The 15413-nt window shown below is 34.8% G+C and overlaps 1 protein-coding gene across 3 annotated transcripts in view; it reads left to right on the forward strand.

Annotated features, from left to right (window-relative positions):
• The window catches only part of MEI4 (meiotic double-stranded break formation protein 4), a 242743-nt gene that overhangs the window by 157243 nt on the left and 70087 nt on the right, over positions 1 to 15413 (forward strand). For 2 of the 3 annotated variants that reach the window (XM_044757455.2, XM_044757454.2), the window contains exon 4: positions 4382 to 4513. The exons of the other annotated variant lie outside the window; for it this stretch is intronic. In XM_044757455.2, the coding sequence (XP_044613390.2) occupies positions 4382 to 4513 (132 nt within the window). The remainder of the gene's footprint in view (positions 1 to 4381; positions 4514 to 15413) is intronic. 3 annotated transcript variants of the gene reach the window in all.

Below are 15413 nucleotides of genomic sequence, written 5' to 3' on the forward strand. Positions count from 1 at the left end.
TCTGGAAACCAGGCCTGTGCACAAGAGAAAGCCCCCACCACCACCTGGCTCTGTGCTGGCCATTTCCGCTGAAGGCAGGAGGGCTCAGAATGCGCGCCTCTTGACCCCCATCTAATAGCAAAAGGCTGTAACTGCAACCAAATAATAGCACAATGGGGAAGAGCCATCCCTCTTCCCATATCTGTCCATCTTCCAGCATCTGTCAATTCATCAAATCTCCAGACCAGAGGGAAAACAGGCACCCAGAATTATTTCCTGAGGACTCAGAAAATAGTAAAATAATAGACAATGAATTCAGAATAGCTATCATCAAAAAATTCAACGAGGTAAAGAAAAATATAGAGAAACAAGTCAACAAGTTCTGGAGTTACTTCACAAAAGAGATTGAAACTATAAAGAAGAATCAATCATAAATAATAGAGATGAAAAATAACAATGGAAGTAATAAAACATAATACAGAATCCCTGAATGCCCGTGTGGATGCCACAGAGGAGCAAATAAGCATAATAGGAGATAGACAGGTTGAATGGCTCCAGAGGAAGAGAGAGAACTAAGACTAAAAAGGAATGAAGAAAATCTCTGAGAAATAGCCGAGTCAATGAGGAAATGCAATATAAGAATTATTGGTATCCCCGAGGGCGACGAAAAGGAGAATGGAGCAGAAAGTGTGCTCAAAGAAATAATAGCAGAGAACTTCCCAAGTCTAGGAAATGAGAGAGAAATGTGTGTGGAGGAAGCTTTCAGGTCTGTTAGATATGTCAATGTAAAAAGACCTACTGCAAGGCATATAGTAGTAAAACTGGCAAAAGTGAATGACAAAGAGAGAATACTAAGGGCAGCAAGGCAGAAGAAAATAACCTACAAAGAAACCTCTATCAGACTTTCAGCACATTTCTCTGCAGAAACCTTATGAGCTAGGAGAGATTGGAATGACATATTCAAAACTTTAAAAGATAACAATCTTCAGCAAAGAATACTCTATCCAGTAAAAATATCCTTCAGATATGAAGGAGAAATTAAATCAAACAAACAAAAGCTAAGGGACTATGTAGCCACGAGACCCCGCTTACAAGAAATCTTCAAGAAGGCCCTCATACCTGAAAAAAGAAGAAAAAGGAGAAAGAAGTCACAAAACACAGAGTAAGAAGACAAACAGATAGAATCAGGATAGGATAGCAAATATACAACTATAGCATTAGGATAAAGGGAAGGAAAACACCAAAAACAAAGATAATCTTATCACTTTAACCACAAACTCAGAACACAAGTTGGAATAAGACATGACAATCATAACTTAGGAGGGAAGGAGGAAAGGGACTGAATCAGTTTAGGCTAAAGAAATAACAGGCCACCAGAAAATGGACTATTTTACATGTGAAAGTCTGAATACAAACTTCAGGGTAGCCACTAAATTTCAAAACAGAACAGAGACACAAAAAATAAGTAAGGAAATAAGAAACTACAGAAGTCAATTTGTAGGCCAAAACACACAGGACGAGAAACAAAGGAAATGCAAGAAAACCAGAAAACGAGTGACAAAATGCCATCATTAAGCCCTCATGCATCAATAATCACCCTCAATGTAAATGGATTGAAATCTCCAATAAAAAGACATGGAGTGGCCAGATGGATTAAAGAACAGGATCCAACAATCTGTTGCCTCCAGGAAACATACCTCACCTCCAATGACAAATACAGGCTCAGACTGAAGGGGGGGAATATGATAGTCCAAGCTAATGGCAAACAAAAGAAAGCATGTGTCGCAAGACTTATATCAGACAAAGTAGATTTCAGGATAAGGCAGGTAAAGAGAGACATAGATGGTCAGTATATAATGATCAAAGGGACACTACATCAAGAAGAAATAACGCTTAGAAATATCTATGCATGCAACACAGGAGCACCAAAGTTCATAAAGCAACTATTAAGAAACCTAAACGAAGATATTAAAAATAACACAGTAATGATAGAGGACCTCAACACTCCACTCACATCATTAGACAGATCATCCACACAGAAAATCAACAAGGAAATGGTGGAATTAAATGAAACGCTAAAACAGTTCAACTTAATAGACATATATAGAACACTCCATCCAAAAACAGCAGAATACACATTCTTCTCAAGTGCATATGGAACATTCTCAAGGATAGACGATATGTTGGGAAACAAGGCAAGCCTCTATAAATTTTAAAAAAATTAAAATAATAACAAGCATCTTCTCTGATCATAATACTGTAAAGTCAGAAATTAATTATAAGAAAAAGGCTGAGAAAGGGACAGAACACAATACCATTCACAGCTACAACAAAAAGAATAAAATACCTCCAGGTGAATTTAACTAAGGAAGTGAAAGACCTACACAACGAAAACTACAAGGTTTTCCCGAAAGAAATGGATGATGACATACAGAGATGGAAAAACGTTACATGTACGTGGATTGGAAGAATAAACATAGTTAAAATGTCCATACTACCTAAAGCAATCTACAGATTCAATGCAATCCCAGTGACATTCTTCACAGAAATAGAACAAAGAATCCTGAAATTCATGTGGGGCAACAAAAGACCCCGAATTGCTAAAGCAATACAGAGAAAAAAGAACAAAGCTGGAGGCATCACAATCCCTGACTTCAAAACATACTACAAAGCTACAGTAATCAGAACAGCATGGTACTGGTACAAAAACAGGTGCACAGATCAATGGAACAGAATTGAAAGCCCAGAAATAGAACCACACATCTTTGGACAGCTAATGTTTGACGAAGGAGCTGAGGGCATACAATCGAGAAAAGAAAGTCTTTTCAACAAATGGTGCTGGGAAAACTGGAAAGCCACATGCAAAAGAATGAAAATTGACCATTCTTTTTCACTATTCACAAAAATAAACTCTAAATGGATCAAAGACGTAAAGGTAAGACCTGAAACCATAAGGCTTCTAGAGGAAAATGTAGGCAGTACACTGTTTGACATCAGTCTTAAAAGGATCTTTTTGGACACCATGCCTTCTCAGACAAGGGAAACAATACAAAGAATAAACAAATGGGACTTCATCAAACTAAAGCGCTTCTTCAAGGAAAACAGGATGGAACCAAAAACCAACCCACTAATTGGGAAAAAATATTTGCAAGTCATATATTCAACAAAGGGTTAATCTCCATAATATATAAAGACCTCACACAACTCAACAACAAAAAATCAAACAACTCGATCAAAAATGGGCAGGAGACGTGAACAGACATTTCTCCAAAGAAGATATATGGATGGCCAATAGGCACATGAAAAGATGTTCATCATCACTGATCATCAGGGAAACGCAAATCAAAACTACACTAAGATATCACCTTACACCCATTAGAATGGCAAAAATAACCAGAACAAATTGTAGCAAGTGTTGGAGAGGTTGTGGAGAAAAAGGATCCCTCATACACTGCTGGTGGGAATGCAAACTGGTGCAGCCACTTTGGAAAACAGTATGGAGATCTCTCAAAAATTAAAAATAGAAATACTGTATGACCCAGCCATCCCACTACTGGGTATCTATCCAAAGAGCTTGAAGTGAGCAATTCCAAAAGTCTCATGCACCCCTGTGTTCATTGCAGCATTATTTACAATAGCCAAGACATGGAAGTAATCGAAATGCCCATCAACTGATGATTGGATAAAGAAAGAACATATGATATATATATACAATGGAATACTACTCAGCCATAAAAAAGAATAAACTCGTCCCGTTCACAACAACATGGATGGACCTTGAGGGGATTATGTTAAATTAAATAAGCTAGATAGAGAAGGACATTCTCTGTATGACTCCACTCATATGAGGAATTTAAACATGTGGACAAAGAGAACAGGTTAGTGGCTACCAGGGGAAATGGGGGGTAGGGAGTGGGCACAAAGGGTGAAGGGGTGCACCTACAACACGACTAACAAACAATAATGTACAACTGAAATTTCACAAGATTGTAAACTATCATAAACAATAAAAATTTAAAAAAAAACTTTTTCCTCTTACCTTTTTAAAATCTATATCTGTATCTGTATTTAGTGAGTAAGGGCTTAAGAGTCTTGTTTAATCATCTCTTTTATTCATTCAGCATGTAGTCTATCATCTAAACAGTTATATTATGTCTTGATACGTTAACTAAAACTTCCATTTCAGCCCCCTGTCATGCATTTCAAAACATTAACTGCTAAAAAATTTTTGCCTATATTATTTTCTATTTCACAATTCTGCATGAGATTGACCCAGGATTATGTTGATACTTTTTGTACTCCCCATATCGTGGAGCTCATAGTAAAGTCTAAAATGTGCTCACTAAATATATTTTGACCTGACTGGATAGAGAATAGAAACTTTCTCGTGTTTACTCTTTAGTTTCAGGTCCAGCATTGTGTCTCTCAGTGTCTGGTGACCCTGGGAAGTTGCAGCTTGTTGAGAAAATCTATAATATCTCTGCTTCTGTCGGAAGTAAACATCTTCGCTGATGATCTGGGTACCATCAACCAGGTACATATAGTGTGAAACTGTAACTCGCATTTATAGGTAATTCAGCTATAGGCTTTCTTTTTCTCCTTTTCTCCTCCCCTCTCTTATTGCCAGGCTGATATTTTAGTTATCACCTTATTTCTAATGTATGTGAATACTATTGCTGTGTACTGAAATTGTAGAAAGATACTGTCAGAAAATAATTTTCAAAATAAGACCATCTTGTTACCCTAACTTGTATGTATGTGCAAAAGGTGCCATTGGTGACAGCAAAAGAGGGCTTAGATGAGTGGCCTTAAATCTCTCCAAGCAGGCGGCATGTTCCTAAAGCAAAGCCGTGAGAGAAGTGAACAGGAGAGGATGCTAAGTGGTGAACAGCCTCTAACCAGTGGTCCTTGTCCTTAACTGCTCGTGAGAATCATCTGGCTAACTTTTAAATATCCTTTTGCCAAGTCATATGCCAGTCCAATTAAATGGCGGTCTCTGGGGTTAAGATACAGGATTCGGTATTTTTATAGCTCTCCAGGTGACTCCAATGTGCGGCCAAGGTTGAAAAACAGTGCTCTAAGCACTTGTATCTGGGCAGAGTCTCGTATCACTGCTGATAATTGTGTCTAAGGAACAGAAGTCATACCTGTATTTTAATGTTGACACTGGTATATTATGTGTTTCCTTTGTCAGCTCATTGAATATTTTTACTGTCTCTATGGTAGAATTAAACAGCACAATTAAAGGAAATTAGAGACAAGTATAAATTTTTTGGTAAAGAGTAAAATAATTAATAAGAAAAAATATATACGTATATAATTTTAAATGGCTTTTAACCAGGTACTTACATCTAAGTTCTCTGCATTAAATGACAGATATAAAAATATTATATAATCTAACTGAATTCAGTGTACAACATGGTAAATCATCTAGTCAGCAGTTTCTCAAGTGACTATTATGTGGTAAACTCTCTTAAGAGCTCTGTTGGATATCAAAAAAAAGTAATTGTTAACAATCTCAAGGAACTGAAAATCCATTTGAGAAGAAAATAAGGTACATCTACTAATTAAGAAAGAGTTAAGTGTTAAAATGCGTAGTGCTGTTTGTAGGACATCCAAGATCAAGAATGTGATCAAGGTAGGTTGCAAGTCCCTGAAGATACTTCATGGAAAAGGAACAACTTGAACAATGGGTTTGAATTGAAAAACAGAGGATAACAGAATGTAGAGGCTCTGGGTGTTTTTTTTTTTTTTTAAAGAGTCCCCAGAATTCTAAGGAAACAAGGTGAGGTCTTAACATTTAAAAAAAGGAAACAATGTGGGAAATACATTTGATCTAATTAAATTATTTGGAGAATAACAAAGTGTAGAAAATAGATTTTTATTTACATATTCTCATTCAGTTTTCACAATAACTACATGATGTAGTTAGACTCTTTACCCAGTTTATAGATAACAAAGTCAAACCTTAGAGTTGTTAAACAACTTGATCAAGATTGCAAAGAACATAAGCTAAAGCCATAATTCAAAACCAGGCATTCTGATTGTTGTCATGTTAGGATAGGAATAACAATAACACACAGCAATAACTAGTTTTTGGAAGGTAATAGTGTTAAAATGCTTTACATAATAGTCCTAATCAGTTGTTTCAATAAGCCTTCAAAATGTCAGTATTGTTGTTTAAGGACAAGAAAACTATTGGTTAGCATTCTTAATAGACAACAGAATCCACTCCAGCCAGTTTAAGCAGAAAAGGATGAATAAATAGCTGTGGAATTGTTGGGAGGGCTGAAGAAAGGCCCTCCAGGCTGTGCTTTCATGAATGACTCCCATAGTCATACAGCAGAATTTGGCTGCCACAGGAGTTGCTGCCTTTGCCATCATGACCAGGAGGCTGCCTGCTGAATCAAGAGGATGCTGCTACAGTTGCAGGGTCCAGCAAGCAGTCCTGCCGTGAGGTACAGCAGCCAAATGTATGCCCTGTGCTCTACCTGTCTCACTATGTGACTCAGTTTCAACTATAAAGTTTTTGTAAATTATTCGTTTCTAAACCAACAACATATTCAGAACCCTAGCAGTAAAGTATAGAAAATGTAATTTTATGTTTTTCAGTTTTTTTACTGTAAAAGGGTGATAGAATGACTACTGATATAGTCAGTTCAAGGTGTCCATCACATCTAAGGCTCAGAGATTCAGTAACATGCTAGTAAGAGATGGAGTCAGCGTAGGAGGGAAGACTGGGTAAAGGCCACTTATTTAGAACTCTCAGTGCGATAAATCTTCCACAAGCAGCAGAAGAGATAACCACTGCATATAAGAGGTGATATCCAAAGGACTCAAGGAAAGATTTAATGTGAAGGGCAGGGTAGAATCAGTGGACAAATTAATATTATAAAACTGAGAAATAGGAAAAATAGTATCACTGAGAAGAAATAGGTAACTGGGAAGGAATACTTGTTTGAGAAGAGAAAACGTTGCGTTTGGGTATATCGAATTTGAGGGAACATGATGTAATCTAAATGTAGGCAGATGGAATTATGAAATTAAAACTTGAGGGGAAAGAGAGGATCATACATAAAAATTTGGTAAGTATCATTATATGACAATCATGAAATCTTGAAAGAGAACAGAGACTCAGAGAAAAGTAAGATGGAATGGGAGAGGCAGTTGTACAGACAAGGAGAGAAGACAAGCTTTATTTTCATATGTATATTAGATGGCTGTTATAAATGTCAGGTTTAAATGGTTTTAGATTTTTGTCAGATAGAAAAAGTAATACATATTTACTATATATAATATGGATTATGAATAAAATCTATAAATAAAAATATAAATACTAAAAATCATACTACACATTCTGCTTTCCAGTTTTCTTTCTGTTAGTTTTTTCCTTCCCTAAATATTTGTATCCTACAATGCATAGTTTTGTATTCTACTTTCTCTTGTAACATCATGAGGACTTTTCACATGTTTTAATTTTCTAAGGAAATGTGATTTTTAGTGACTTAATTGTATCTTGTTCATGTTCATTGATTTATTTAGTCTTATTGTTGGACATATAGCTTATTGCTCAGTGAATTTTGACCTCTGATATAAAATTTAACATTAATCATTTTCCAAAGCTGAGTCATGGAGATACCTTGTAGAAGTTGACTTTATTGCATTAACCATGAGAAGAAAATCAATTGATAGAAATAGAACCAGAAATAACAGAAATAATTAGATTAGCATACAGGTATTAAGACAGCTATTATAATGTTAAAAGAAAACATGAATAATAAGGGGAAAATAGGAAATTTCAGCATAAAGAGAAAAGCAATATGTATCAAAAAAGTTGTTAAAAATATAATAGGTAAATATGAAAAAAGATCTTTGCCAATAATCTCAACAATTTAGATTAAACAAGTTAGATTACACACATTCCTTGAAAGATGAAAATTACCAAAACTGACTCAAGAAGAAATAGAAAATATAAGTTACCCTATGCTGATTAAATAAATTACATTTAAAATTATAACTCTCTCCACAAAGACAACTCCAGGACCAAATGAATTTTATCATACGTTTAAAGAAGAAATGATACCAATCTTACACAAACTCTCTAGGAGATAGAGGAGTATAGAATATTTCCTAACTCATGTTATTAAACCTGCATCACCTCAATATCAAAACCAAAGACATTACAAGAAAAACAAAAACCTCAGACCTGTATCTCTCATGAACAAAAGTAAAATCCTTACTGCATATTAGCAAATAGAATCCAGCAACATATAAAAAGAATAGTACATGATGATCAAGTGGGATTTATCCCAAAAATGCAGTATTGTTTTCACATTCATAAAACAATCAAAATGACTCATAATGTTAACAAACTTATAAAGAAAACCCATATGATCTCAGTATATGCAGAAAAGCCAATTGGCAAAATTCACTACCCATTCATGATTTGAAAAAAACAAAGTACCAAAGTAAGAATAGAAGGAAACTTTCTAAACATGATAAAAGTTTTTTCTATGAAAACCCTGCAGATAGACCCAGTGATGACTTTCGCCCCAAGATTGGAAACAAGGTAGGGATGTCCTCACTCAGCACTTCTGTTTAGCATTGTACTAGAGATCCTAGCTTTTGCAATAAGGCTACTGTACTTTTAGAAATGAAGAAGTAAAATTGTATTTAGAGTCAACATGATCAGGAACATAGACAATCCTTGAGAGTTTACCAAAAAGCTACCAAATAGATAATCCTAAAATAGACCCACCTGTATACAGTCAACTGATTTTAGACATGTCTTAAGCTAGTTCAGGTGGAAAAGAATGGATCAACAACTCAATATAAAAATGAGAAAGAGAGTTGAACAGATCTTTCATAAAGGAAATATACTAATGGACAATAAAAACATTAATAATATGCAATATTATTAGTCATCATAGAAATCCACTGAACAATGACCAGAATGGCTAAAATTAAAAAGAGTAACAATACCAAGTTTTGGTGGGGTTGTTGGAACTCATAAATTGCTAGTGGGAATGTAAAACAGATGGACAGTTTCTCAGAAAGTTAATTATCCCCTTAGAATATGGCAGAGCAATTCTACAGCTATGGTGACATAAACAGTTGTGCAAGATTGTTCATGGTATTCTTAATTTGATACTCTTCAAATTGAACAATGAACACTGTTCAAAATGAACAATCTTGTACATGGTATTCTTAATTTGAAGAGTATCATTCTGAAAACAACTCTTATTGCCACTGACAGGAGACTCAATAAACAAATTATCTTAAACGTATTCAGTGGGATACTGTTCAACCCTAAAATGTGTTGAGTCAATGATACACATAACAGCATAGATGAACCTAAAAAATACTAGGCTGAGAAAAATAAGCCAGACACAAAAGAATGTATATGGTATGATTAAATTTCTGTGAAGTCCTAAAGCAGGCCAACTAATGTCTGGTGAAAGATAGCAAATCATGGTTACCTCTGGGGTGGGCCTGGGATTGACTGGAAAGGGGAATGAGGGTTGGAGTGTGGTTGTGTGGGTATATGCAGTTGTCACATCTCATCAAAATGTGCCCTGAAGATTTGAGTGCTTCATTGTGTATAAACTATACCTGAAGTAAAATATATTTTTGAAATTAACAATTTTTTTTCTGAACCAAAAATAAATATAATAATATAATTTTTCCCAGTGCTTTTATACTCCGTTCTTTAGCTCACTTTAAAGACTTTGGTGATATCATAATGAATGCTAAGATGTCATCAAGAACTTTATGAACAGTTTTAGTTTTTAAAGATGAAAAATTTCTAAATAGCCACTAAGTCAAAAATTATATATATAATATGCTGCATATGAATTTGATTTGATTTCTAATATATTTAACAGATGCAGGAGAGATTCTGTTTTATAAAAATTAATGGGAAATTCAATAGTAATTATAATAGATATTTAGTGAGCCTTATGTGTCAAACACTATTCTAAATATTCCATACTCTACCAAGGCTTTTACATATCTTTCTTGTTTAAAATAGATTAATTTTAATTTTTATTTTATATCATTTAATTCTCCCAACTATACTATGCAGTGGTATTACTCCCATTTTACAAAAGAGGACATTAAGGATCAGAGAGTTTAAAGAGCCAGCCCACATCATAGTAAGCACAGCACAGGTTACTGACCACAGGAAGTCATCTGACGCCAAAGTCTGGAAGATAAGCTATGGGATATTTTCTGTTACTAACTGACAACCTTAGTTCTTTGTATTTCACTGGCACTGCTTTATATTTTAATTTGTCTTCTGCGACTGGTATGTATATTATGCCCCTTATTTTTCATAGAAGTAAAATTATAGTAGACAGTATATTCATGTCATCCTTTTCTATAGCTGTGTTTATTTGAATGCAGTTTTCTTGGGTCTTGAAAAAGTTGTTTACATGATGTTGAGGATAAAACTTTCCTGATATCTTGACAAATATGTATTTTGTATTCCTCTGTTTGAGTCTTTTCTTTACCAGTTGCTTAGAATTAAAAGTCTGTATCTGTCATTCTTTTTGTAGAGGCAGAATTTCCTCATGATTATTGTGTATTTACCATCCTGTGACATAATCACCATAGTTTTCTATTTATTTTGGAAATAACTTTGAAAAAGTGTCTCCTCTAGGATTCCATATACTACTGACATTGATTTTGTAAGGGCCTGCATTATTTGACTATTCAAAACTGAAATAAAATCAAGATATTGATTTTAATTTCTCAATCATTGTGCCACTGGGACCTTGTGATGGAAAATTGTGTGAACAACTCCTCCTTTGAATGGTTCTTCCTCTTTTCAGATAGAAGTCAAGCAGCTGCCATCCAGGAAAAGCCAGTCAGTAAACAAGTAGTTACAGAGAATCCAGAGGTGAATATCTTTATAAAAAGCAATAGACATGTTTTTTAGGAAGTTTTCTGTTTTGTTTATAAGAATTTCATTAATAAGTTTACAGGTTTCTCTAGATATCTAGATGTTATGTGGTTTTCACAGAATCAGACTTCTGATTAGGCATTACTAAAATTTTATACTACTGAAAGTTGTTTTATCAGTATATTTTTAAATTTTAACAAAATGTGTTTTTTTAAATGTCTAATGTGCTTTGTTTATTGTGGAAAGGTGACGTGGAAAAAGAGACATATGTTTGGTTTACACTTTATATGAACCTTAAGGAATCCTAACTCCAATCCTAGCTCCAATCTTGGCCCCATTAAATACAAAAAAAAAACATAACCCCACCTCATTCATAAGCAATGTGCTGCTTTCCTAGGTAAAATCTAGTTTATCTTCAAGGCCCTGGCTGGAGTGGAGCATCCCAGAATCATGTGCTCTGAAGGTAGAGTAGAATGTACCAGTTGACTTGAGGTGAGGATAGCAATGATAGCATTTCACAAACACACTGAAATCATTAGAAAGACAGATTTTCTGGTTGTGAAATAAAATCAGATAGGTAGAAAGAGAGAATCCAGAAACAAGGCATAAACTAGGCAATATTGAGATTCACTGGAGGTCCAGTCTTAGCCCTGGCTAAATAGCTGTCAACACCTGTGAGCAAACTCATGGTTAGATTGTCAGATTGAATCCCATGAGTCAGAGCTTATTTAATATCAGCTTTACCAGTAATTTCAAAGATATAGCCAACAAAGGGCACAGATGCCACTGAAGGAGATTTGAGGCATCTTGTGTGGTCCCCATACGTTTCGAGACCGAAGGAGATTTGGGACATCCTTTGTGGTCCCCATATGTTTTGTCTCTGCAGGATATGTGGGGCATCCCATGTGGTTTCCCATATGTTTGGAGACTAAAGGAGACGTGGGGCATCCTGTGTGGTCCCCATATGTTTGGAGACTGAAGGAGATGTGGGGCATCCCATGTGGTCCCTATATGTTTGGAGGAGACATGGGGAATCCTGTGTAGTCCCTATATGTTTGGAGACTGAAGGAGATGCGGGGCATCCTGTGTGGTCCTCATATATTTGGAGACTGAAGGAGGTGTAAGGCATCCTGTGTGGTCCCCATATGTTTGGAGACTGAAGATGCGGGGCATCCCATGTGGTCTCCATATGTTTGCATACATCTCTCTGGCCTCGAATAATAGATGAGGTCCCCAAGTGAGAGATTTTGGAGTTTCTCACACAGAAGGAGCTTTAAATTGTTAAACATCTCCATTTTATAATGCAGAGAATTTTACAGCTAATGTGGCCATCTTCAAGGAGCCATGTCTCATAGATTCTGAGTCTATGTAGTATAAATAGTTCTTTAGCCAAGAACTTTCTGCTAAGGACATTCAATATGTAAGATTTCCTCCTAATAGCAAATACCAGGAAGTCCAAATGATGAGGAGATAGGCCTGGTCGTCAGCTTCCTTTTATTTCTCCTGGGGCATATCCCCAGGAAGTACCAGCAGCTTTACCTTCTTCCCCCCAATTTGCTATCAAGTTCCTGAGGCCTCAGAGTGCTAGGAGAATTGTTTATGGAGCTGAGTCAGCTTAGAAGGAAAATTTCTTTGTAAAGGTATATTTTAGTTGTTGCATGGTAAATAAGTTTATGGTATCTCCCTCCAAAAGTATCTGTATAACTTTTAAGAAATAAAAGATTAATACAAAGATTATACAATGAACTACACACCAATAAGAAAAAGAGAGAAACAATCCAAAGGAAAAATGAGCTAACGATGTGAAAAGGCATTTAATAGAAGAGGAAACCTGAAAGGAAAATTAGCAAAGTGATGCTCAACTTCAGTAGTACCGGGGAAATGCAAATTTAAAAAACATTAAGATGTTTTGTACTGATTACATTGACGTAAATTTTAAAAAAGTAATTTTACAATGATATCACGTGTTAATTATGTGAGGAAATGGAATTCATCACCCAGTAAAGTTAAAGATAGATATCCTCTAGGATAGAGCAGGTCCACTGTAGAAAGAAGACGCATACGAGGATGTGCATTTTAGCATTTCTGAAATTGCTATAAATTGTAAATAACAGTGTCCATTTTTAAAAGATGCCTGGATGTGGTATATCAAAATGAATATTCTGTAGCAGTTAAAATGAATAAATTAGGTCTTTGTGTATTAAGAGTGATAGATTTTGAAAGCGTGATGTTGAATCGTAAGAATGAAATATCCAAGGAGGAGAGATACCCAAGTATACCAGTTTTGAAAATTATATACAAAAGACAGTTTTTACACACATGCAAGACACTCTTCCAATATAACCATACTTTTAAAAATTTCTCAAAGTAAATATGAGAAAATATTAGTGTTGAAAAAATATTTCAGAATTAAAAATATAAAATTTATTCTAAAAGAAAAAGCCTCCTTGGCTATCAGAACTATATTAATTTATAGTGAAACCTCAGTTTTTAATGGCTTTTTTACAAAAGTATATTTCACCTTAGATGCAGTTCATACCTCTATCTAATCAGCATGTTTTTGGGTACAGTAGCCAAGCTATTAAAAATGAATAATGCTTTTGGAATATTAATAAGCATGGAGTGAAATCTAAATTTAGAGTATTATGCGCATACGTATATTAAATACTTCAGAAACCTAATGTTTACAAAGTAGATTAAATTTCTACATGAAAATAGATTTTTAAAATTAGAAGAAAAGCATGTTAGCAGAAGAAAACTCTAAAACTCTGCTTCCTACATCAGGAAGCATTTTTAATTTTCAGATGTCTGTTTAACTTGTTAAATAAAATAAAAGCTAAGCAACTCATTTATAAAAATAGAACATGCAAATTAAACATTCTGACTCTGGAATGAATTTGTATATACTTTCTCCAAAATAAACTAATTTTCTATATCAGGGCAAAATGTAACAACAAAATAAGCATTTTTTAATAAGATAAAGAGAAAAATAATCATTGCTCTGAGCAAGAAACAGCTGACCTATTTCAGTTGAGAGAGGAACTACATTATTTTCTGAAGTTATGCATATTTTGATCATATCCAAGACTAGGAAGCTTGGCTCCATCAACAATCAATCCTCAGGGAGAACAGAATTTGCATCAGACTGTGCTCGAGTGGACAGCAAAGAGATTAGGAGACCTTGGCACGGGCTTTTCCTTTTTTATTTTGGCTTGTTTAACAAGAACTCAGGAGAAGTTCCTGATAATGAGCTCTATTTTAGATTAGTGCAGTTTCTCCTTTACCAGTGTTTTTGATACAAATAAGTAAATATTAGGTAAGGATGAAACAAGGCTTAAAATTCCGCCAAATTCACTATAGGTCTAAACAGTTCCACATCGCTGAATGCCTTTTTGAAGCTGCTGCATATTAAGAAGAGCTTGTTTCTGTGAGCTCAGCTGCCAACAAAGATGTACAAAGATAGGGCATTTGCCACATGTAGGCTAGATCTGTTTAAAGTCTCCATGGATAAACGAAGTCATTGTGGCTAAGAGCCTGAGCTTTGGAATCAGATGCCTGGTTAAAATGCCATGCAATCTCTGAAGTAGTCTTGTCAACAAATCAAACCTGACGACTCTAGAATGATTTACAAACTTATAGGCAATACAGAACAGAGGAACATGTTAAATTAACCATAATGATACAGTTGGTAAAATTCAGACTTTATAGGAAAAACAACTCATTTTCTTCAACAAATAGATTGCATTGTAATGAGAAGAATGAGGGAGGGAGAAAAAGAGGAAGAAGGAACTTCTGTTTTAAGAGACTAAAGAGACATATTAACCTATTGCTATATCTCAGGGATTGATGAACTGTGGTCTGAACCAAATCTAGCTTGCCACCTGCTTTTGTAAATAAAGTGTTAATAGGAAGACAGCCATGCCTATTCATTTATGCTTTGTCTGTGGCTGCTTTTGCTTTCTAACAGCAGAGTTGAGTAGTTGCAACAGAGACCTTATGGCCTGCAAAGCATCAAATATTTACTATCTGGCTCTTTGTAGAAAAGATTTGCCAATTCCTGATATATATGAATCTTATTTGTATCCTGATTTGAACAAACCAGCAAATACAATAAATTGTCAGACAGGGAAATCTGAACACTGTATATGATAATATTAAGAAATTGTTACATTTTTAGATGTAATAAAATTATTGTGGTAACTTTTTAGAAGAGCCTTACCTTTTAGAAATAAATATTTAAGTAATGATTAAATTAAAAATATAAATAATAATCCTTTCAAGCTGCAGTTTTTCTCCTCTTAAAATATTGACAGCAGTATTACCTATTGCATACAGTTTTTGTGGATCTCATTAAATAATCCATATTTGCATTTAGAAAACTTGACGTTGTAAGTGCCCAGTGGCTGTTAGCTCTTATTGTTACTACTATTCAACAAAATATAAAGCTTAAAGTACAAAACTCCACTGATATTAACATGCCTTTATAAAAATGAAGATACTAGAACTATCTTCAAGAGCAGTTTCCAGATAG

This window comes from Equus asinus, chromosome 24 (genome assembly GCF_041296235.1).
Source record: "Equus asinus isolate D_3611 breed Donkey chromosome 24, EquAss-T2T_v2, whole genome shotgun sequence".
Classification (NCBI taxonomy): domain Eukaryota; kingdom Metazoa; phylum Chordata; class Mammalia; order Perissodactyla; family Equidae; genus Equus; species Equus asinus.